This window comes from Oxyura jamaicensis, chromosome 10, assembly GCF_011077185.1.
Source record: "Oxyura jamaicensis isolate SHBP4307 breed ruddy duck chromosome 10, BPBGC_Ojam_1.0, whole genome shotgun sequence".
Classification (NCBI taxonomy): domain Eukaryota; kingdom Metazoa; phylum Chordata; class Aves; order Anseriformes; family Anatidae; genus Oxyura; species Oxyura jamaicensis.
In genome coordinates this window covers 2153600-2178688 of record NC_048902.1, presented here as the reverse complement: position 1 = coordinate 2178688, position 25089 = coordinate 2153600, and the positions used below count along the sequence as shown (strand labels likewise).

Sequence of the window (25089 nt, the reverse complement as noted above, 5' to 3'; positions counted from 1 at the left end):
GCTGTAGGATTATATTGCTGATTTTTATTCTTTTTTTGTTGTTGCTGTTCCCTGGGTTTGCTGTACACATTCAACAGAAGGTAATTCTGAAATGAATGCATCATCTGTCATCCTGCCCATGCATGCTGTTGCTTCTAGGGGTTTGAGCATACAGCTTGAATGCTTCTTTGCTCTCCAAAGTGCATGACACACACTGCTCTTGGCAGGCACTGTAGCGTTTAGTTATATATTCTGGCCTTCTCTTTAAATCCACCCACAGTACCTATTTGAACTAGTTCAGTTTCCATGCATGTGTCATGAAAGTAGCACAATAGTCCTTAGCTTTTATGCTTGCTACTGGCATGTTGTTAAGATATTCTGTTGTGGTTCTGTGTATTGAAAGATATTGTAAGATCATGTTAGCAGAATGTCTGTTAAGTCATCTGAAAAAAATTATAGGGTAAAAATGCTTGCTTGTTTTCTACCATGTGAATTGTCTGCCCTTTGATCAGTGTTTTCTCTCTCTTTGAACACTCCTTGTGTTCTGCAAAACAAAGAAAAGTGATAAGATAAGAAAAACCCAGCCCAGACCAGAATATAAATGCCCCCACAGTGTGGATCTTCTCAGCCATGCTCAGCTGTTGACCTCTGCTGCAGAAGGCAGTTGTGCCTTTCTTCTGTATGCAATAACTGAGGCAGCATCTATGAAAATGGTAACTTTGAAATGTACTTGCACATTTTTACAGGTGGGCTTTCACAGGGTTTGAAAGAGGGAAGGAATGAGACTTATGTGCTTCATAGCTTAGAAAAGCTCATCCATCCCCAAAACAGACACTGGGGACCTTTTCCCCACCTGCACCCACGTTGTGTTAGGGCATCAGTAGTTTCAGACAAAGCATATTACATTCAAATAAGTTTCTGTATGGAATGAAAGGACTTGGCTGTGTACCTCAGATAGCTGCGCACAGCTTCACTCCATCTGACTGCAGGCAGCTGAATGAGGTGGTGGTGGCCTGGTTATCCTAAACTATTTGTTGAGTCAGCGGAAGGAGATGGGCTAAATCACCCTCTGGAAATGTCATTCTTCCACCTGCCACAGAGGTAATCTAAGGTGACTGCTCCTGACCTGGCAGACTCAGGTGAGATAAAGCTGAGCTGCGATATTCCTCTTTTAGTTCAGGGATTTAGGATATCTCCAGAGCATTCATACTCATATTAAGCTGAAGTGCTGTGTTAGATGCTACTGAGAAACATTGGATGCCTTCTGCTAGCCCATCTGGCACAATCACAAAGCACAAATACCATTTTGTTGCCCAGCATGTTTCACTGGATATCATTCATGCTCACTAAGTTTTATAAGGCAAAAACACTTTTTTTTATTTTTTAGGTTGTACTTAGCCCAAGCACTTTCTAGTACTGAAAATTGAATGCTCCTATCTCCTGGGAGAAAATGCACAGATGCTAGATTAAAGATTATTCATTGACAGGTAGAGACGTTCGGATTTTCTTGCTTTTACAAAGCTTCTGAAGAGATAAAATTTTTGGTAGAAAGCCCTGGTGGTATTATTTTTAGTTATACATTACTTCAAAGCAGCTATTATGTATGGGTGTATCTTATAGTCATTAGAGAAAGGGAACCAGAAGCTCTGAATGGTACTCGGAAAGATTGGTCAGGTTGTTCTTCTGCTCCCACTGGCCTGAGAGTAGCTCTTCAGTCGTATCAATTTGGCTGATAGGTTTTTTTAGTTGATGGTGCCTTTTTAAGTTTGTTATTTCAATTTAGATTGATAAAGGAGGAACATTTTTTGTTGCCTGTTGGGTTATTCAGTGTCCTAGATATTTCTCAGTCACTTAAAGGAATCTTATGCACCACTGGAATATGAAAAGACCCTGTTGTTTCCTTCCTACATCAAAGCAACCAGATATAATTGCAACTGGTACTTATGAAGCTGCTGTCAGCATCTAGCATTTTCACATGGAAGCTATTGCTGCTCTATGAAAAAATACTCAAATCAGAATTTTATCGTCAGGAGGAGACTCACTGATCAAAACCACAAAGTTTTGATCAAATTTGATTAAATTTTGATCAAATTTGATTAAATCCTGACCCACTCACTACACTACTAGCTTGGATGAATGCTCTTTTACTTTTTTTGTCCCTGTTATTGCTATGTGAAGTTGAAGAAAACAGTATTTACAAAAACTGACCCTGGATTGTGACTACCTTAAACATGAATGGGTGCCATCACTTGCTAGATTCTTACCCTCTGTATTTTTTCTGTTACACCAGTTTAAGCTGCTACCAGAGTTATTCCAGGATGAGGAGAAGGTGCTCAGTCCCACGTCAGCAACCCCTTCAGGCCGTGTGCCTTTGTCTCGAACTGCTGTAAAACCAGCCAAGGCCAGGCCAGGGCAAACCAGCAAGGAACATAAGAAAACTGTGGGGCATCAGGTGAGTTTGAAGATGTAGGTTTAAAAGTAATGTTTCTGAATTTTACTCCTATAAAGCCTAACATTTAGACGTCTCACTGTAAAACAGTTATCCTGAAGGTAAAACCTGTTGCCATAACAGAAACAAGTTGGTGTTGTGTTTACTACCAAAAACATTATTACAAGTTAGCATGTATCCCTCAACCTGCTTCCTAAGATTATTTCAAATGTGATCAGGTTATCCCCTGATGTTTCTCCCTTCTTTTTCAAAAAGTTCCGAAACTCTCTTCATCTGCTGATGGAAACCCTGAACGCTACAACTCCACACTACGTGCGCTGTATTAAACCTAACGACTTCAAGTTTCCGTTCACGTAAGCTGTTTCATGTATGGTTTGTATAGGCCTGTGAAAGAAGGGAATTGCACAAGGACTCACAGGATTGAGGCTCTGCTAAACGTTGCTCACTCAGAAATGGTGTGTTTCATTTCTGTCGTTATGTACTCATTGTGCATTAGTATGTGTACTTACAGCAGGAGATGTTTTGGGTTGAATGGAGGGAGAAGAACTTTATGAGCATTTTTTGTTGTGTGAAAATATATGTGAAAAAATACCTGCAATTTCATTCTTAGCTGCTTTGAATTTGACTGACAGTGTATGTAACAGTTGATGGAATTTGCTTTTGCAGATTCCATTGTTTCCTTATTTCCAGTTATTCTTTACCTTTTGTTTTTCATATATGAACTTGCTTAGAACTTTTCTCAAATGTCTGCTTAATATCTGGGCTCACAGAGGCCTCCATGCCCATGGGTATCAGGCAGACTGGTGAGAAGGGGGATGGGTCAAGATAAGCATTTGGAGCTGCTGACGGGCTCAGGCGATTCTGAATTCCCCAGTCAGAATGTCATCTGTTATTGCTGAGTTGTGGAAGCACTGCCTGGACTTTATATCCAATCATCACATCCCACAGATCGAAAGGGACCATGTAAGACAAGACTAACCTCATGCTCACAGGCTCTTTTTATTCCTACGTAGATTTGATGAAAAGCGGGCAGTGCAGCAGCTGAGAGCTTGTGGTGTCCTGGAGACCATCCGAATCAGTGCAGCTGGCTTTCCCTCAAGGTGTGTTCCTTGCTTTTTAGATTGCTTTCATCTACAGCTGTTCTTCTTACGAGAGTTGTTCATTGTATGGACTGACTCTATCTCTGTGGTTTTGTGTGGACTAAAACTATCTCTGTTTTATGGAACAGGTGGACGTACCAAGAGTTCTTCAGCCGTTACCGTGTTCTGATGAAGCAGAGAGATGTCCTTGGTGACCGAAAGCAGACATGTAAAAATGTCCTGGAGAAGCTGATTCTGGTACTAGACGTAGTGCTTAGAGCATTTGGAATTTGAAGGAATAAAGATAGGCCTCCTTGCTCAGTGCTCTCAGCCTTTGTCATACTTCAACAGCCCCTTGCTTTACCTCCTTCCTTCTGTCGTAGCCCTGTATTTCCCTGCATTACATGTCCTATGACATCAACGCAGCCAAGTTGCACCCAAACTGATGGGATTTCTTAAGGATCAATGAGCAGTGGAGGAAGGCAGTCTCCAAAGAGACAATTCTAAGTATTTCTCAAATAGAAGGTGGTTAATCAAGACTTACTCCGAAATACAAGTTAGTAAGAGAAAGAAAGAATGTTTACAAAGATACAAAAGCAAGAAAATTTTCTTTGCTGAAGTGCAACTCTAGTAGTAAGAAGTTTATGGAAAGAAGAAAAATAAATACTCTTCAGGCAGGTTGGAGCTCGGCTTTCTAAACAGTTTTCTTAACTAAAATCTTCTGGTTTGTGTGCACACAAAATCTTAACGTATCCTAAGCTGAAGCTCTTTGCCATTCATTTCAACTTGACATCAATAAATCAGCAAAGTTAATTTTTTTTTAATCATACCTTTGTATACTCTTATTAAAGTTTCTCTCCAAGGAGTACTACAGCCATACAAAGATAAAATTATTATTCTTTTTGTTTTAGTTCTGAAGTTTCAGATGTGTGTGAGCAGCGTAGATATGTTTTGTTTTGGCTTAGTTCTGGTGGCAGTAAATGATGAGTGCATATTTGAAGCCTGAGCTATTTCCTTTCTACTGTGTAATATGGTTGAAGATGGACCACTGGGAGGGGCCATCTACTATTTAAGCAAGAAATTACAAATGTGCAGTATTGTTTTCATCCTCTGGGCCTCTTTTTCACCTCTTACAGCCTTCTATGTCATCTAGACTTGGGTGTTCTTGTTTAAGCAAATACCTTATGTTATTCCTTTAGGCCCTACTTGTGGCCTTATTGTATTAATTTGTTAACAGAATCATATAGAGAAACTCCTTTCCTCCACTAGCCAATACAAGTCTAGATTTACCTGAAGTATTACACAGCTAAATTTACCTCTTTACTAACTGTACTTTAATTTAGCCTTCGTGCCTTTTTTAATCCGCTCACATTTAATGCTGTATCTGATCATCTTTTTACCTTTGAAAATAGGACAAGGATAAGTACCAGTTTGGTAAGACAAAAATATTTTTTCGGGCTGGTCAAGTTGCCTACCTGGAAAAAATAAGGGCAGATAAGTTGAGAGCTGCCTGTATCCGCATCCAAAAGACAATCCGAGGCTGGCTGATGAGAAAGAAGTACGTGCGTATGAGGAAGGCTGCCATCACCATTCAGAGACATGTCAGAGGGTATCAGGCACGATGGTAAGCAGCACTCTTGGGAAAATCCACACTAGCCTTGATTCAGATCCCTTTAAGTAGGGCATTTAAATGTGATAATTTGTTCTCTCCTTCCTATGCTGGCTGAGAGGAAACGATTTTCCAGGGAAATTAAGGAAATTGAATATAATGAGTGTGTCTGACCTGCCTGTTTTTGACCTTCATAAGAAGATAGTAGCACCCCGGCCAGATGGTGCTTAGTACAGGATGTTGTTAGTGGAGCGGAGTAAAAGTAATACTAGGAGATAGGTCTGCAGGTGAGGTAAAGCAGGACTTCTGGTTGAATTGTTATTACCCAGTTTCCACACGCACTCATAACTGGGTCTGTCTGTCCTGCTGGAGAAGCTATTTGTCATCCAGGGTGCAGCTGTGAAGGGAGGTACATCAGCCAGAGTCATCTGTTTGGGTTTACAGCTGAGGAATGGCTCTTCATATGCCAGAAAAAAAAAAAAAGTAGGAGTGAAGGTAGCATCATTCAAAGACAAGGTGGTTATGGAGACTGTAAGAATTTACTTTGGGAGAGAGGCTCATGTCAAGACTCTGTAATTTTCTTGCTGAGAAGACTGAGTATGAGCAACCATTTTCTATATGTTGAGGTTAGGAGAGGAAGTCTCAAAGTGGAAATAGTTTTAAAGCTGAAGAAAAGGTGATGAGAAATGAAGCCAAATTTATTTTGTCAGTTCAATAGCACAGTTTTTAGAAGAAGTGAAAGCATTTCCTGGAAAACCTTGCAAGATTTCTGTTCATTTGTCATTCTGTAATACTGCCATAGGGTAGAAAAGCAAGTATATATGCGGTACTACTGACAGCACTAGGAAGAAAGTGAAGTAGAATATGTAGCTCTTAAGAGAGAGGGTTAAAGGATGTAAAAATAGTATTCAAATGTTGGAAAATAATTACAGGTATTACTGTAATCTTTCTTATATAGCTATGCCAAGTTCCTACGGAGAACACGGGCTGCCATCACTATTCAGAAGTTCCAGCGTATGTATGTGGTCCGGAAAAGATACCGATGCATGCGAGATGCTACTATTGCTCTTCAGGCTCTCTTAAGAGGTTACATGGCCAGAAACAAGTACCAAATGGTAAGAAATCATAGTGTTTTACCTCTTCACTCTAACTTTATTTCCACATGCCTTCGGGATGAAGCTGCTTTGTGGTGTTCACTTGGGAGTCTGAAACGTGTGTGCGTGCTGTTGTGCATAGTGCTCAAACAAAATATCACGGTGTGGATGGAAAGACAGCACCTGGGAATCAGAAAGATCTGATACTGCAATCAATGAACTAGTCATTTTAGAGGTATTCACATTGTCATCTAATATGCATACCTAGGCTTCCCATGCAGTCAGTGGAGGATCTTACAGGGATTTACAGACTTACTTTTCATAAAACTTTTTCATTCATTACATAGAATATAGAGGCACTTAAAATAAATATTGAGAATAAGCTAGTGTGGGTATGTCTCTGTGAGCCCAAATCAGTATTGCTCACATCAATATAAATACATGATGCAGTATCCTATCCCATCTCTCATTTCAGAGAATTTGTGTAATTATGCCAGGGTTAAGAGAAAATACCGAAAGACATGAATATTAGCATGGAAATACCCACAAAAACAGGAGATTAAAACTTTAGCGTGTTCTTGTTTTTTATATATTGGTGTTGGTTTTGTTTAAGAGATAATTTGCTGTGACCCTGTCCAAGTGATACTGATGACATTTTTCTGACTATTGATAAAAAATTAAAATTCTTTTGAGAAATTAGGATTTCCTCTTCAGTGGTTACAGGGCTGGAAACAGAATTAGGATTCAAATGCTTTGATTACAAAATGCCAGCATTTCTGACACTTCCATCTACGAGCAAATTGTTTTAACTAGGCTCAAAAGCTAGCCTGTTTTTCACTGAAAAGTTACCCAAGAGTTATATTTTTTCCTAAACAGCCACATAGCGAAAATGTAAAAGCGAAGGCTAACTAGTGCTTATGTTGCATACATTTTTCTTCTATTTGAAGTTTCATATATTTTTCATTTGCATTCAAGTTGCCTACATAGTCACAGGCACACGTCTAAATTCTATCATGCTCTCATATACTAACCACGATGTTTGAAAACAAGCAATCCGTGATCAAAATTTTTGATTAGTAAGTTCTGTTCACTGTGCTTGACTCAACTGTCTTTTGTGCAAATATTTATTATTAGAATTTTTAGCATTTTCAGCATTAGAAACCATATTTTATGTTGTTAGATAGTCAGGTAAGTTTTCAACAGTGACCTGACACTGCTAGATGTGGCAGTGAGACACAGGTCGCAGCAAAATGTGGACTAAAGGCCATCCTTAGGAAAATGGTAGCTGGTTCAGTATGCCTGAAGATACTCTTGTGAGTGATAGACACCGCATCTGTCCTGTAGCACAATGCTATTTAAATCTGCTTTACTCCTTTTAATAGAGATGGCGGATTTCTGGAGGTATCATTGTTAAGAAGTGGTTGGACTTGCCTGTCAGGGAATGTTCCCCTAGAGCAGTGAATTGCTCACCATAGTAAAACACAAAGTTCATAACATGGATGGAAAGTGCATGATGTGTGTCTGACGTGTTGTGCAGACATTGTCCTCATCAGGTGGAATTTCATTAAGGCTGAGACACAGGGATGCACAGAGACAGAAGCACAAGCTCTGTGTGCCATGCAAAGACAAACAGGGCTGTTCTGAGGTTCATGCTGATTGCAGATGAGTGAAACTGAAAGGTTGTACTATGACTGCACCCTTGGGCTGAGCTGTGACTCTGTAAGTAATATATGGTACACGTGTTGTTCGTTAGGATTGTGAAAGGTATCTGTTGTTGTTTTTATAACAGAGGACAGGGGTTGGCGGTCACATGACTAGCACAAGGAATTTAAAATGGTTGAATCATCTATTTCACACATTCCGGGGAAAGCTTCTGCCCGAGACTTTGTGATGTGCTTGTCAGTTTAGGAAGGAATTTAGTTCCTTCACAGCTTTTCTATAAGTTCTCCTGGAAAATACCTCGTAAATTAAGCAACTTTTCTGATACTCTCACCTTACGTTGGAGTGTGCCATTTCATCACTGGATTACATGGGTGTGAGAATTCACTGGCAGATGAAGACCATCCCTGCACAATGGAGGTATTCAGTGTGACTTGTTGCTTTCAAGCTTGAGGTGAAAATGTTGTTGAAAGCTAGTTGTATTTTAGTTGTTAAGGCATCCGCGGGTAACGTGAAGGACTATTTCAGGAAACATGTAAGGAGGAGGCAGGAATGCTAATTGTGTGACACGCAGTCAGAAGGACTTTGGCATTTAACCTTGCTGTACTTTCAAGAGATATACTTCCTTACCTAGGTGTGCTTTTTAGTCAAGTGCCGATGTTTCAAGTCATTGTTTTTTCTTTAAAAATGAATGTGAAGGGAGTATATCTAAAAATGTTGCGTTTTGCTAGTGCACCTTTTAAATTCATTGATCTGAAAATGTAACTCTTCTAACACATTTCAGTTCATTTGCTAAACTGTATGAAAGAAAATAAAAATGTATTGCACTACTAGTTTGTTTTACTAGCTTTATGGTAAATCCATGTCAGTATGTAACTCAAATCCAGTAAGCCTTGTGGTTTTGGGCAGGCTCTCCCAGCCTAGCTGTGGTCTGCCAGAATTCAGGTGCTCCAGACCTGGTAGATCTCTGATTGAATTCATGGGTGAAGGATCCAAAAACACATAGAATCTTCATATTGGAAATCTCTGGCTGACACATTGACAATGGTTACTGACATTCTTGATTGTTTTTCATTAAAAGTGATTTTTTAAAAATAGTTGCTACTAATTTTTTTTTTTACAATTCAAAACTGTGGTTAAAGTTTCTGCCATGAAATGAGTTGGAATTAAAACAGCATAAAATTTCTGATTAGAATAAATGGAGAAAAAAAGTATTTTTCCATGCTGGCAAATATAAGAAAAGGCCAGAAAAGCAAACAAACAAACAAAAAAGCTTACTGGAACTTTTAGTTTAGTCAGCTCGTCTATTGTATCGCTGTTATTAGGAGCTGCTGTAGTATGCTCTGAGTTGTAGTGTGTAATAGCCGCATTATATATCAAGCGTAGTGCATTTTAAACTGTATATTGATGAATTCTGTGCTGCATATGTCAATGCTTCCAGGAAGTTTAAAAGAGGCAGCAAATATATATATATATATATATATAGTCATCTGGATTCTATTTGTAATCTTGCCAACAGGTACCATGTATTTTTGTAATTACCTTGATCTGACTTCAGCACAAAGGAATGCCTGGTTCTTCAACATGTCTCCAGTTCTTTCTTTCTTCTCATGTTTTAAATTTCTTTTTTTTTATTGCCTTTTATCTTCTTTATTCCCATCTTCTTTTAGTCTTCTGTTTTTAAAAAATTCATTCCATATTCATTTCTTTTACTATTCATCATTAGTTTCTCTTTTCAGACTAAGGTGTCTCCAAATACATCATCTTTACACCTCTCATTATGGAGTCTATTTAACTGAGCAGGTGTCGTTTCTAACCCTAATACCCCTTGTGGTGTTTTTCCTTAACCGTAGATGCTTCGAGAGCACAAGTCTATTATTATTCAGAAACATGTAAGAGGCTGGCTGGCTCGTGTGCACTACCGTAGGACCTTGAAGGCAATTGTTTACTTGCAATGCTGTTACCGGCGCATGATGGCGAAGAGGGAGCTAAAGAAACTGAAGATAGAAGCTCGGTCTGTAGAACGCTACAAGAAGCTTCACATTGGCTTGGAGAACAAGATCATGCAGCTGCAGAGAAAAATTGATGAGCAGGTAAAGCTCAGGGAAAGTGTTTGGAAGTCTTGTATTTTCTTCAGTAGCACTGTGGGCATGCATTGAAAAATCCACAGAATTTTCATTGCGAGGCATCAGTTCTCTGCTGAAGAAAACTAATAGAAGAGAAAGGTAACCACACTAGAAACGAAACAGTAGAGCATCCATTTGTATCTCTCAGAAGCAATGAGAGAAAACATCTGCTCCCTTAACTTCAGTGTTCCACATGAAGCACTTTAGTTGCCCAGTTTAAGGGGAAGGTGAGATGATCGTGTTTGGTGTATGCAAGCTCTTTGATTTTTGTTTGGGATGTTAATGTGTAGGCTTAGAGACTGGACTGTTCTGTCACCCCTTTAAGCAATTCTCCTGCAAAAACAGGCTGAAGCTTTTTTGGAAGCGGGAAAACTGCTCTTTTGTTCCCGTCTGGGTATATTTTGTAGACAACTAGAAAGCTCCCTTAAAGCAGAACTTCTCCAACTGCTGCTATGTCTCTGTTGTGTTTTGCAAAGAACAAAGAGTACAAATCTGTGCTGGAGAAACTGAACAGCCTGGAGATTACGTACAGTACGGAGACAGAGAGACTTCGGAGTGATGTGGAGAGGCTTCGGATGAGCGAGGAAGAGGCTAAGAATGCAACCAACCGTGTTCTCAGCCTTCAGGAGGAGATCGCTAAGCTCCGGAAGGAGCTGCACCAGACTCAGTCTGAGAAGAAGACCATTGAGGAATGGGCAGACAAATACAAACATGAAACTGAGCAGGCAAGTATGCAGTCTCCAGGTACATGAGCTGATTTACAGAGGCCTGGTGTCCACTCGGGTTTTGCCCAGACTTAACTCCTTCAGTTGTGTAACTGTTATTTTTACAGTATTTTTATGGAATGCTATACCAGTACAACCCGAAATAGGCTTGATACCTAAATAACTGCACCTATGCTAGAAGAATATAGTAAACATATATTGTATGTAAACATACGTATTCAGTCTATTCAGATTTTTATATTGAAAGTATTTGCAAAATTAAATACCCAAACTCACTCAAGTAGTCCAAGACAGCATATTCATACGCATAAATCATTTTACCTGCCAGAAGAGCATAATTGTATAGATGTCAGAAATCTGTCCCCTACACAGTATTCAATGGTACCTACTTATATCCTGGCTAATTTAAATAATTACCTACTAAGCACTCTGTGCAGACAATCTAGTTCAGCAGGTTTTGACTAGCCCCTTATCTTTGCTTTTACCATGAATATTTCAAACGAGTTTTTCCCTGCCACAGTTACTTGCTGATATGGTACAAATTTTAAATATTGGAAGAGCTATTCCATTGTTATGTGATCCTGCGGTGAAGCATTTCAAGATGAGATTAATTTAAGGAAAAAATATTAATTGATGAAGTGAAGTGAATGTGTAATATCCATAAACAGAAAGAAAGAAGTAACTGGCAGACCTGGGCACAGTTAAAGTGGCACAACTTTTGGGTGGAGGCAGGATTTTAGATTATGGAGTTACCAAATGCAATGGAATGTACAGCAGATCTACCAAACTTGTTCCCGTTTAGGAATATATTTATTTTAGAAACAAACTACATCTTTGGGACTTCCCTGGAAAATGTTATGGCACAGTGGATGTGTTTAAGGCAGTTTTGGTATCTGATCAGAAATGGGACAAATGCAGAACACAGGAGGGAATCTGCAGTTGGATATATTTAAGAAAGTAATTTCAGAAATGAAGATGTCATAACTTAGCTCACTGATTTCGTTCTCTGAGGAACCACTAAAACTCTAAGTATTTGAACTCTTACAACAACTCTGTAGTTTCTTTTGGAGCTGTTGAAGGAAGATTAACTGCATTCTGAGTCAAATATTTTATTATTTTTGTAGCTGGTATCGGAACTGAAAGATCAGAACACATTACTGAAAACAGAAAAGGAGGAGCTGAACCGCCGCATCCACGACCAGGCAAAAGAGATAACAGGTTGGTGCTGTTCTCTTTACTTGGATTTTGTACTTCATGTTACTTTGTAAAGCTGTGCTCTACTGTCTGCATTTGGCTGATCTGCCAAATTACTATTAATGAGGTATACAAAGTATACTTTATACTCAGTATTAGTTTAATGATTTCGTTTCTTTAAGAACTCACATGCATCAAAATAATTTACTATTTGAGTTTCTGTAAAGTCCTAAGAGTTTGGGGTCTTTTTGGTTGAGGGTTCCTGCTGAAAAGTTTTCCTCTATAAAAGAAGGTCTGATACTTAATACAATTAATTTACTGCAGCACAGTTTTCCAGTGTGGTTAACAAATTGTAAACACCAATATTGTACTTCATGTGTAGGAAGACACTTGGGTGCTTACCTCTTCAGAGAGGTGTAAGTATGAGCCAGAATGTCTGAGCCCTGTCAGCTGCTGTGGCAACTGCCACTTCCATTGTGTGGGCAGCAGCCAGAAGACCACAGCCCTAGGTGTTAGGGCTGTGACAGGGACAACTGCATTGAGGAGGGTTAGTGTGCTTGCGGCATAGAGCATCTCACGTTTTGCTTCTTACATAATACAACATTGGGCTAGTGTCCATGCTTCCTCCCTCCTGGAGCTGCTAATGCAAGCCCATAGCAGAATAACTACCTTGAGTGAGTGACCCATTCTGTGCTTACCAATAATTCTTTGGTCCTTCATGTATTTGGCTTGATCAATGCCTGCAGAAGCACTGATACCACCGACCAGTTTCACATAGTGGAATGCATGCAGCATGTTCTCTGCTGCAGACACGTGTCCTGTACCTCCAGGATGGATGCACTGCATGGTAGGTAGAACTGGAGTTCTCACTTTGGATTCCTGTTCTCCGTGACAGAGGCAATGGAAAAGAAGTTAGTGGAAGAAACGAAACAGCTGGAGCTAGATCTGAATGATGAAAGGTTACGGTATCAGAACCTGCTAAATGAGTTCAGCCGCTTAGAGGAGCGGTATGATGATCTCAAGGATGAAGTGAACTTAATGGCGGTAAGTGGCTAAATATCTGAGAAATCAAAAGCTGTTCACAAATGTATGTAGGCAGAATTGAGTGGTATAATTTAGTAACTGATTCTGCTCTCAGCTGTAGTTGTTACCTGTATCTGAAAACAGAATTTGTTCTTTTAGATATTGATCAATTAGTTTAGCTCAGCTGAAGCAAACACACTTAAATTTTTTGGATGAGTATTTTTTTATTTTCAGTTTTGTGGAAGAAGCCTCATTTTCTGTTGTCACTTTGCTAATGGTAATGCACATGCCATCTGCCCTTACTTTTCACTGAAGTTATTCACATGTTAGAGTTATTTGTGCAACATTCAGCCAGTATTAAATTTTAGGTAGTTCCAGAAATATGGGTTGTGTCAGGAGGAAAAAATATTCCTCACCGCAACGCCTGGAAATTTAGAGAATTGCTGCCTGTGCTTTTCTACCGTGCTTGCACCTTTCCTATAAAGTGAGCGTTTCTTTCCCAAGAAGTGCTGTATTGCTGCTTGATTCTGCTTTCTGCAGGAATACTTGCTAGTATAGGATCTGACCTGTCTCCACAAATTTGATTGTGAACTACGTCTCATAGGCTTTAGGTGGCACAAGAGACCAGAATCAAAAACTTTTTCTTATAAATTGTGATAGCTCTGGAATAACACTGAATATATTAGAAGCTAACTTGTAAGTTATGAAGAAACAGTCACAGGCAAAAGCATATAGCAGCATTGATTTGTTTCATTTGCACTCCAGAGCATCCCCAAGCCTGGACACAAAAGAACGGATTCAACTCACAGTAGCAATGAATCTGAATATACTTTTAGCTCTGAGATCACAGAAGCAGAAGACTTACCACTGAGGATGGAGGTAATGTTTTAAAAAAAATAGAAGTAACAACAAAACAAACAAAAACCACAGCTTTTCATTGATCAGTGGCTGAGCTCACTCGGAGAATGTACTTTCCCTTGGCATATGCAGTAATACAAATCCCAGATTATTTTAAAATATTCAGAAATAAAAGTCTCTTTAATGGGTAATAATCATTAATAAGTGCTGTGCAACTCCAAGCCATTCTCAGTGTGTTCCAAGATAACTCCCCGTTTTGTCCCATCTCAGTCCCCCAGGAGTGAGACTGCTAACACAGCAGCAAGCTGTCAAGTTTGTGGTCTGACTGTGCTTGGCACTTGGCAGGTGCAAAGCTTTTCCTGTGCTTACTAGAGATTTTCTTAACTGAGCAATCCCACAGCTCACTCCATTTCCCTCTGTCTAGGTTAGTTATCTCCACAATTGGTTTTACAGGCTTTTGTTACTGTTTCTGAAAGTTTCCACAGAAAGTGATGCAAATAGCATGACAAATTCATGCTGACACTATTCTGAGCGGAGGCTTTCAGAGTTTGCCTTCCCACTTACTTCACTTTGCAGAATTGTTTCAGAAAGGTGCTCCTATTTTTATGGACAGTCAGGAAGAAGGCAGTGCAACTTCACGTGATTGGATCTCACATATGAGCCAAACGTCATCTTTTCCTTTGGCTAATAGACTTAATTGTTGTTCTAGAGCCAGTTTTGTTTTTTTTGAATGTATTTTTTTAAAAAAAAAAAAAAAAAAAGGAAACACAGGAATGTAAATAAATGCAGCACTGGGAAGATTAAATCTGTATTCATTTAAACCCTTAAAATTTCAAACTCCAGTATGATTCTGGATTAATAATACAGATTAATGACACAAAACCATACCAAAAAGTAGAGACTGTCTCATTATAAAACAATAAAGCTAGAAACTCAAAGTCCATTTTCTTTTTCCTGAGCTGTTGGTGTAGTTTATGAGTCTTCCCCTCAACAGGAAGATGAAGTGGAAATGACTGTGCTTGCTTAACTACTACAGTCATTATTATTAATTTTCTAGTTGCCTTTCTAGGCTTCAAAATTTTATGGAGCACTTCACAGAGAGTGCTTTAATCTTCTTGCTACATAAAGTACAAAATGGCTGACGAACAATTTCTGATGCGCCTTCAGATTACAAATGCTGGTCCTTGCCCAGAAAATAGCGAGAAAGCTGGTGTACTAGTCCCAGAACAGGCCCTTTAATTAGCATTATAAAAGGAAAAAGGCATAAAATACATCTTCCCGAACCTTTTTGTGTCACATTCCACTAAATTACCGTGGTTAATCAAGGATCTGAATCTATACTCACAGAGAGAGTTCTCTGTATCTGAAGAATTTACTGGAGATATAATTTAAAATGTGGGGAAAAAAAAAAAAAAAAAAAAAGGAAAAGTGCCTGCTTACCTTTGCTTTCCAAGTGAGTCTAACCACAGACTTTTTTTTCTCCTTCCCCCCTCCAAACAAGTAAGAATAAAAGGTATGCTTAATTGTAGACCTCCTGCCTGCTAGGTTGTCTCTAGTGCTTTCTTTTGCTAGGCTTTAGGCTTAGATCTGTTTTATGCTAGTAGATCCTTCATTTGAAATAGCGTTCTGACAGCTGATGAAACATTTTAGATGCCAGTAGTGAACTATCAAAATCAAGTAACGTTTCCATGTGCCTTTCTTTTCCCCAGTCTGTTTCCCTTCTTTACTCACAGTAGTGCTTGCTTTTGCTGTGGAAGTGGAATACTTCTTGACTTTCTTCTGTTCTTTCTAAAGCAGGAACCAAGTGAGAAGAAGGCACCATTGGACATGTCTCTGTTCCTCAAGCTGCAGAAACGGGTTACGGAGCTGGAGCAAGAAAAGCAATCCCTGCAGGATGAACTGGACAGAAAGGAAGAACAGGCTCTTCGTGCTAAGGCTAAGGTGGACTCCTTCTAGCTGATCAAATGCTGACTCCAGAGTATCCCTTCATGTGAAATATCAGCTGTGTAACTGCTGACTGGCTTTAACTAAATCCGTATCTTCCCCTAGTACTTGCTTTATTTTCCACAAGTTTTATGCTAGGGACTGATTATTTACTTTTTGAAGGTCCCTGAGATCCTGTGATGGAAGTTAGCAGGAACCAAAAGCACTTGGGACTTTTTTTTTTTTTTTTAATAAAAAAGTCTGTTTTTATTAAGGAATAGCATTATAGCACTCTTCTAAACCACTGGAGAGAATAAGTAATTGTTAATTTTAGGCAGAGAAAGAAGTGCTTGCAGGCAGAGTAAGAAGTGTTTCAATCAGGATGCAGAACCAAAATACTGGGGTTAGACAGGCTTGCTTAGAAGATTTTCTTTGAAGTTCTCCTCTGATTTGGCCTCTATTTGTGAAAATATTAAACCAATTCTGGTGGTTGTTTCTTGTTACTCTCCAACTAATGGATATCTTGAGCATCCTGGCACTCATCCTGCTCCGTTATTACCAGTGACAGTATCATCATTTGTACGTGATTTTATTTACATTAACCAGTTATGTGTCCTAAACCCGTAAGTAAGTGAGACAATGCCGGTATTCAACCTAAAGTACTCAGGAGTTCTCGCAGGAGTATTTTCCAGTTTTGTAGGAAAATAATTTCAGCTCCCTTTCCTTTTTCTGCCTCAACTATATTAATGAACAGAAAGGATTGTTTGTGTGTTTGTTTTCTCACTCTTGTCTATGTTATATTACAGGAGGAGGAAAGGCCTCCGATAAGAGGTGCGGAGTTGGAGTATGAGTCACTCAAGGTACATATAAAAAGGAGTTTTCTGTTACTTTCTAGTGAGAATATTGCCAGCAATTCTATTTGCTGGCATAGCATATTGTGTCGCCCCCCCCCCCCCCTTCTTTCCCCCGTTTCAGCATATTAGCTGGAAAAACTGGAATGAAAATTTCTCAGCAACTGTTTTATTGTTTGGTTGCCCTTTTTGAGGTATAGGATGTGTGCTGGGGCTGCAGAACAAAAAGATCACCCTAAAACAAGTATTTCTCTTTGAAATAGCGCAGCTCGCAAGTTAATTTGCACAAAAGTAGTGATAAAAGTGATTCCAAACACATTATTTAAATATATGCATACCCTTAGATCACTAAAAATAAAAATATTTCCTAATAACACTGAATGATGCAGAATCTTGTTAGCCTGCTGTCCAGTGTTTGTTGGGAGCTTTACTTTGTTGTTGCTGTTAAAGGAAGAATAGGGGAAAAATAGAAATTGTTTTTCCTTCCAGTTTGTATGATTCATGTATATGAGTTCTGATTTTGCACTTCAGACAAAAGGTAGCCTTAGCAGTGAAATCCTCTCAGGCACGCTATTCACAGTCGTCAGGAGGCTGGGGACAGGGGAGAGATTGACTGGTGTGTTGCAGTTACTCAGTTTTTACCATGCTGCTGGGTGATGGGATTGTCCCTGTTTATTGCAGCGTCAAGAACTTGAATCTGAGAATAAAAAACTGAAGAATGAGTTGAACGAGCTGCAGAAGGCCCTCACAGAAACGCGATCTCCAGAGGTAACTGCTCCTGGTGCCCCAGCGTATAGAGTCCTCCTGGATCAGCTAACTTCAGTAAGTGAAGAACTTGAAGTACGCAAGGAAGAAGTCCTCATCCTGAGGTCTCAGCTGGTCAGCCAGAAAGAGGCTATTCAACCCAAGGTAAATAGTAGTCAGCAAACGTGCTCTGTAGGAAAGCTACATTGCATAACTGACGTGCTTGATTTAGTATAACAGCATGCTTGAAAAGGTAGAAAAAATGATCGACATTTCAAAGCCTTTCTAAGTATAATCCATTGATCCATTATTAGTGCTCAAATTGTAGCAGTCCAAATTGGGAGCCTCTATTAATAAGCCAGCCTTGGGTTACCTACCAGCAGTCATGTAAAGATCATACCAGGCTGTCAGATACCGATAGTCTGACCAGGATCTCCTCAGGCTCTTTGAACAATGCAGAAATCGCATTTGGAGCAGCAGCATATCTCTAGAGAGTTATGTAGCTTGATTGGAAAATTTACTTCAGTTTGCAGGAATTCTTTTCACTTAGTAGCTCAGCAGGAAGCGCAAGATCTAAATCTAAGCAAGATCATAAATGATTACACATAAATAACAATTACATTGTGTAAAGATAACCTATGAAGGTGTATGAATTCGGTGTTATTATGCTTGATACATGTAATGTGATTGAGAAGAGTAGATTAGAACCCCTGAGATGTATCTTTTAAAAAATAATGAGGAGATACTTAGAAAAGTAATACCTTTGAAAATAAGTTGTTCAGCCTAAAAACTTATCAGGGAAATTATTAACTAGTTATTTCTATTGAACTGAGTTACAAACTGGTGTTTCATGATGGCAGCAAGGAATTAACAGATACGTCCTCTCTTTCCTTTGTTACTGCAGAAATATGTTTATATATGTCCTAAATCAATTGAAAGTCTGTGATGCATGAAGGTGTACTTATCTTGTTTTAAATGCTTAATTATGAAGAAAACAAAACTAATTTTCTATCATATTGGGAACATTATAAATCCTTGAATAGTAAATCCTTCGATAATTTATTCTTAACAATGGTGGGACTCCAAGTGTTGTTTTTACAGTAGTTGTGAGCATGAGGGAGATCTGAAGGTGACCAGTGGGATGGCTAAAACCAGTTTGCAGATACCTTCTGCTTGTTAGGTTGGACAGTTGCAGCAAACAGAATTTTTAAATGATTTGTTTCTCTTCTTTCTTGCCTTCCAATTTGATTGCCAGGAGGATAAGGTACATGTTTTATTTCTACAGTTACTAACCAGAACTATGAAATGCTATAAAACAAACAGACAAAACACAAATACTGGAACTGTCATTTCCCTGCTTCTCATAAGTAACCTAAATGTATTCGGAGTTGTTCTTGTACTTTATTTTGGCATTATTGCAGAATCTTTCTCGTAATCCCTTTCCTGTGTCCCCATCTTCGCCCTCTGCACAAGGGAATAAGTTACTTCAAAATGAGCAGATTTAACAATTGAACCATTTATTTCTGTTAACCTGAACATGAAAGGAACGATTCATGAAGCTGTCTGATCAGCTCAATCAATGTATCTTGCAGACTTTGTTTGAAGAGTGTGTGCAGCACCATGATTTAGGAGTCAGATCTCTGTTGCAAAATCTATAAATTTCACCGAAACAGTCCATGACAGGAAGAATTACCTTACTTTATAGTGCTTTTTATCCAAATAATGTGTTCGTGAGATACACACATTCAGGGCTCAAGTTGTGACCTGAAGATACTAGGCAGGAATTGCTGAATGTTTGATTAGAAAATTTAGTACGTAGAGTATTTAGGAATATGAGGAACGGAATTGACTTTAAATAAAGGCTGTTAAGTATTACAACTACAGCATGTAGGGTATTCTTGAGGATGTAAGAATAATTAGCATTTCTTTCCATCAGCACAAAAGTAATAAATAAGCACAGCTTGCTAAGGCTAGATAGATTGGCAGGTGAGATGCGGTAGTTTTAATTTGTGATAAAATAATTGTAGAAAAATCTCATTATGATGTTGGGAATAATTCTTTGAGGATATTAAGTGTTTTAGTGGTTTTCATACTAGATAACATGAACTGTACTAGGCATAGAAACCTATGCTCCAGAACTTATGTCCACCAAGTTGTTATTGCGACTACTTTCTAAAATTTTACACAGGAAAATAGCATTTAGTTGTTTTGAAGTGAAAAAGAAAAGTCAAAATTACATCCCTTAGGTTCATTGGAACACTGTGGTTTCACTGTAATTATATTCAGAGCGATGACTCAGATTAGACTGGCCTAGTTGACTGTAAACATTTGTTGTGTCTTTCAAATTGTAATGAAGGAAAACAAAAGTTCAATGGTAAACATTCAAAACTGAAACAAAAATAGTATTGTGATGATATCTAACTTAAAAAGTCTCCAGCCCTTGTAAAATTATTTCCTGCTTTGTCAGGGCACTGAAAGTATATGAAGCAAGGACCTTGTTAGGAGATTCAAAAATAACATGTTGCGAAACTGTGCTTTGTGAATTTCTGTATTAGTGGCTGTCCCTCGTAATAGGAAATTAAATGCAAATTCATGATTTCATGAAATTTGTTTGTTCCTTTAATATGACAAACAAATTAAAAGAGGTTAACACACTTACTGCTTACTAGATAGACTGATGTTTTAGCATGCTGCTTGATTCAGTTTAAAAGATATACCAAATGGGTGTTGAAATTATAGACTAAACTCCTGCTCCCCAAATAAACGTGATGGTGCTACTCAAGGAGTAAGGTTTCACATGAGTAAAGTGACAAAAACTTGGATTCAAAGAACAATTACATTGTTAAATTTACTCTGCAAATCATCATCATTCTTCTTCCAGAATACTATGACAGATTCTACTATCCTCTTAGAAGATGTACAGAAGATGAAAGACAAAGGAGAAATAGCACAGGCATATATTGGATTGAAGGAAACAAACAGGTACAAGTTCTTTTTATTTAATTTATAATCCTTTGGGGATGTGCTTTGACGCACTTAGTATATCATGTTCATAAGCTGCATTCACGTAAGTCTAGATTCTTAGAGAACACTTGTAGTTGTGCTTAAAATTTGATTTGTTTAGTAAGACTGCTGTATGCAGTATTTGAAAGGCTTAAGAAACAATGGGGATGTGCAAAATCAAGCTTCTGGGATTTGCATTTTCTTAGCATTTAATTGGCTACATAGTTCAAACTGGGTGCCATTCGCCATGCTGTTTTTTTGCCTTTTGTCCAGTAGTTGTCACAGCAGACTGTCATAATACATATATTGTAACAGCATGAAATGCTGTAACCAGTTTGGCTAGCACCAAGAACTGAATTTCATCACTTAGAAGAAATACCTATAAACAAGAGAAGTATTTTGCTAATTTGTTTTAGAACATTGTTTCTTTCTCTTTTCTAGTAACTGTAATTTAGAGTGTAATGGAGTGTAATGTCCTTAACATGTCATTTCATCACCATCATGTATCTCTCTTGTATTTTTTAAACACTTTTCTTGGAAGGCAATCTCCCCAGGACTATCATATGCTGAATGAGGACGGAGAACTTTGGCTCGTTTATGAAGGGTTAAAACAAGCCAACAGGTTACCAGACTTCTCAGAATGTTTTTTCTTCATTTGCATCTTCTTTTCTAGCTAACTGTGCCCCTTGCTTTAGCTACAGCATTTCTTATGCTTAGAAAAAAAAATCATTAGAAGAAAATCATCATTCATTGTGCAAATTAGAGTTTTCTCAAACTTAGTCCCCAACTTTTTCTACTTTTCAAGTTATATTCCTTAAGAAGTTAAGATGGTGGCAACAACTAATAGGTAATTCATAAGAATACTTGCAGAAAAATGGACTGTAAAATACCAGAAGATCCACAACTGGAAGAGATTTTTAACTGTGTATTATTTGTCTGCCTTTATGTTGGATATCAAAATTAATGTCCTATACAGTTTGTCAGCCTAAAGAAGTGCAATTGTTTCCGTAATTGTAAAGCTACTGTTGGAAGAGCTTCAGCATAATCTTTACTTCCAAATATTTGTGTCTTACTCCCCTTACTCCAACTCAAGTTCAGTAAATTTAATGTTCTTCTCCCACATCTCTCTGTTTAAGATTCAAGATGTAACACACATGAAAGCCAACAAAGAGAGAAGTTATCTCTGGTTCATCCTGGTGCGGGTCAGACCTCAGTGCAATCGCTGCAGCCGCTGCAAAGGCCGCGTGCTGGTCAGGCCACTGGAATTCACCTGCCTAGGGAGTTCAGTTCTGGCTGTGTGTGTGGCTGGGCCCCCTGTTCCTAAATGCGTCCCAGACTTCCGGAGTGGTCTGTAGTTGTGTGCTGGCACCGAATTCAACAGATTTGCAGCGCTAATTTTCTTAAATATACACATTTGGTAGCAGTAGCTACAAAAGGAGCTATTTTGCAATGAATGCTACTAACTGAAGTCTTTCCTTTTCTTGTGCTTATAAATTCCAAACCTAACACTGTTGTGTCAGTCTGCGAAGTCTAACTTAGAGTAAGTGTTGTGCAGGGTGTGACGTGAGAGTGATCACTCTGTATGTCTTCTTTCTTGTGCTGGCACTGTAGAGACAACAAGCTTTATAGTAAATGGCAGAGCAATGCAAGTAAATGACTACTTGCCCTCGCGTGCTTGATCAGTCTGGTTACTAATAAATGTGCCTGCCTTATGCATATTTAAACCCTGAAAGATTGTCTAATTGAACACCAGAAGCCTGTAGTAGTGTCACTTCCTGTGTGTATATTTATGAAATAATGAGTCAGAGCACTTGGACAGTGCCTTGCAAACAGGAGCTAAATCCACGCAGTGCTGCTTTGAAGGAGGCTCTTACGTGTTATTCCCATTTCATATCAGAAGAATTTGAGACGTGATTTGCCCAAGGGGAAAGAGTGAGTCAGTAGCAAGGGTAAAGATCCTGTATCTCAGTCCTCAGTTTGGTTCTGTTGTTAACCATGCCTGTATAAATGACAACCCTCTTTAAAATGCTTATTTTAGAGTCAAAGTAAAAGCTATTATTTTACTGTAATCGAATGGTTTCTGACTGAACTCTGTCAGAAAAAAAGATTTTCCTTTGTTAATATCAGAGGGACCTAGCTTAAGAGAATACACTGTCTTCATCTTACACAGTTTGTATGATTTAATTAGAGGTAAAACCTCTCTAACCTCATTAAAAACAGAGGCAGTCTGTGGAGATGTAGTAATGCTTTTCTTAGGACACATTCTCCGTGGTGCCATACAAGCAGTATGTTCAATCACAAAGGAAATGCAAAGCATTGTCACCATTAGTTTCTCCCCACTTTTTGATCATACAAACATAATTTAATTAGAAGGCATATTGAAGGGTTTAAAGAGTACTCTGCCTTTTTCATTTTCCTTTGCAAGCCATGGCTAATTGTTCCTGAGCAGCAGCTAAAGCTTTAGACTCCCTCTGAGAATTTGGGATGTGACTTTCTGAGTGTGTTCTTACAATTGTTGCTCAACTTCCTTAGGCTGCTGGAGTCTCAGCTTCAGTCGCAGAAGAAGAGCCATGAGAACGAACTGGAATCACTGCGAGGAGAGATCCAAAGTCTGAAAGAAGAAAACAATCGCCAGCAGCAGCTCTTGGCGCAGAATCTGCAGCTGCCCCCAGAGGCCCGGATTGAAGCCAGCCTGCAGCATGAGATCACCCGGCTGACAAACGAAAACTTGGTAAGGGCAATGATGCTGCTGGAGCAGGCATGGGGACTCGCAGACTTGTCTGTGCCTGTGAATTCTCATCAGTTTTCAGATGGCAGCCTTCCATAAAAAATTGCTTGAGTTGCAGTTGTTTTGTTTTTTTTTTTAGGTAAGCTAATGGGAGAGAGAGACTAATGACTGCTGATGAACTCATACTATTTTGGGGAATTTGTTAGTTTGTGGTGTGGAAAAAGCTCATGGATCCCAGCGTAACAGTACTGGTTTCAATAGATAAGTCTTATCATCCCTAAATAGAATGGTTGATATCTATGGAAGTCATAAAATATTATTGGCAAGCAGTGGTGTTTATTCTGAAATACATTAGTTTATTTTGTTGAAAAACACAGATGCAGTTTTTTAATTCTTCAGCGGAGCTTTTCTTCCCATTTCCCTCCCTGCCTGAAGCTACACAGATTACGCACTGTGTTATGAGCTCCTGCTATCCAATATGTTTTATAGAAACAAATAGTTCCAGAAAAAGAAACTTAGCAGTCACTTGGCTGATTGGTGTTCCTTGTTGACTGCACAATATTTTCATATGAAGGAAAGGTCAGATTAAACTCCTTTCCAGGTGAAGGCATATGTTCATCATGTACAGGCTAGTTTATTTCTGGGAAAATTTTCTAAAGAGAACTATGTTGAAATATCATTGGCTTATCACTGTTTATTAGCCTGGAATTTCTCTGTATAGTTTCTTCTTTGTAGTAGAATGAACCACACTACTTCAGGGAGAAAATTCCTAGCTCTGAGTGTCATTTCTTCTTCTAATCAAGCCACAGTGCAGTCTTTCCTGCTTACATATGTTAGAAAAGTTTTAATTGTAGGGCTGTTGTCTTAGTACCAAATGTTTTGAGGACAGCAACAGATAATTCATCTAACATCTTGAAAAATTAGTTGAAAGTATATTGTAAAATTGTCTCTCACTGGAAAAGGTAAATGGTGATTGTCTCCATCTTGGACAGCTCCCTCCTGCTGCTTAGTCATGTATTATGAGTTCTAACCTTTTTTTCCACCAAGAGAACTACTCATCACATTCTGAGTTGCCAAGATAAAAGTCATGTAATTACATCTCAGGGGAGTTCTCTTTCTTTTCAAATACAGTGAATGTAATTTTTGCTTGTTAAATGTAGACTCATTCATTAGTATTTCAGTTCAGATATTTGAGTATTGCAAGGTTCCAAGTTGGGAATATACTTCTTTTCCTCTCCAAGCCCTGAAATAGGAGATTGTTTTTATTATTATTTACAGGTTTTCCAGCTGTGATATCAGAATTGCAGTATTCACTGCAATCCCATCTTTATTACCAGAAGAAACTGTCCTTTTCAGCTTCTGGCAGAGGTTACTTTCCAGATTTTCATGGTATTATTACAGGCCTTTTTTAAAAGATCTGACTGTTCTGCAACTCATCTACATTAACTTCTATCTGGGAGAGGCTGGAGTCAGCACCACACCTAAGAACTCAACTACCTAAAAATTAGAGATCCTTGATCATGTTTCAATCGCATTTCATTTATTTATATAGTGCTTACTGAAGTATTAGCGTCTCAAAGGGAGGGAGAAAAACAATCCTCTGCCTATTTTACAGTTTTATGAGGAGTTGTATGCAGATGATCCCAAGAAGTATCAATCGTACCGGATTTCACTTTACAAACGGATGATTGTATGTAGATCACGTGAATCCTGTTTCTCTGTTGTCTCGTTTGCTATTTCTGGACCCCACTAATTGACAAGCAGGCTGCCTCCCTTCTTGCCTTTCAAAGGAGATTCCCTGCAGAGAGCTTCACGATGCCAATTACGTCTCTCCCTGCTTTTTTTGTTAGTCTTAGTGTTCTCTTTGTAATCTGTGTCTGCATCTTTTTGATGCATAGTTTTGTTACTAATACGTCTTGCATTGTCAGCAAAGCAGTTTCTTTTTTGAATTTTTAATACTATTTAATACTGCCTTTATGCCCTGAAAAAGAAGTGTGTGATGCAAAAGATGCTCAGTTTTAAGGTCCACTCTTCACTTCAAAACT

General features: G+C 38.6%; 1 protein-coding gene across 1 annotated transcript in view; it reads left to right on the top strand.

Annotated features, from left to right (window-relative positions):
- The window catches only part of MYO5A (myosin VA), a 99489-nt gene that overhangs the window by 58702 nt on the left and 15698 nt on the right, over nucleotides 1-25089 (top strand). The window contains exons 16-34 of the mRNA XM_035335927.1: nucleotides 78-80; nucleotides 2270-2431; nucleotides 2684-2781; nucleotides 3442-3528; nucleotides 3657-3765; nucleotides 4920-5131; nucleotides 6075-6231; nucleotides 9723-9962; nucleotides 10472-10720; nucleotides 11845-11938; nucleotides 12810-12958; nucleotides 13703-13816; nucleotides 15590-15736; nucleotides 16525-16578; nucleotides 17251-17478; nucleotides 18569-18577; nucleotides 20195-20295; nucleotides 20858-20938; nucleotides 22849-23047. Of these exons, the coding sequence (XP_035191818.1) occupies nucleotides 78-80; nucleotides 2270-2431; nucleotides 2684-2781; nucleotides 3442-3528; nucleotides 3657-3765; nucleotides 4920-5131; nucleotides 6075-6231; nucleotides 9723-9962; nucleotides 10472-10720; nucleotides 11845-11938; nucleotides 12810-12958; nucleotides 13703-13816; nucleotides 15590-15736; nucleotides 16525-16578; nucleotides 17251-17478; nucleotides 18569-18577; nucleotides 20195-20295; nucleotides 20858-20938; nucleotides 22849-23047 (2493 nt within the window). The remainder of the gene's footprint in view (nucleotides 1-77; nucleotides 81-2269; nucleotides 2432-2683; nucleotides 2782-3441; nucleotides 3529-3656; nucleotides 3766-4919; nucleotides 5132-6074; nucleotides 6232-9722; nucleotides 9963-10471; nucleotides 10721-11844; nucleotides 11939-12809; nucleotides 12959-13702; nucleotides 13817-15589; nucleotides 15737-16524; nucleotides 16579-17250; nucleotides 17479-18568; nucleotides 18578-20194; nucleotides 20296-20857; nucleotides 20939-22848; nucleotides 23048-25089) is intronic.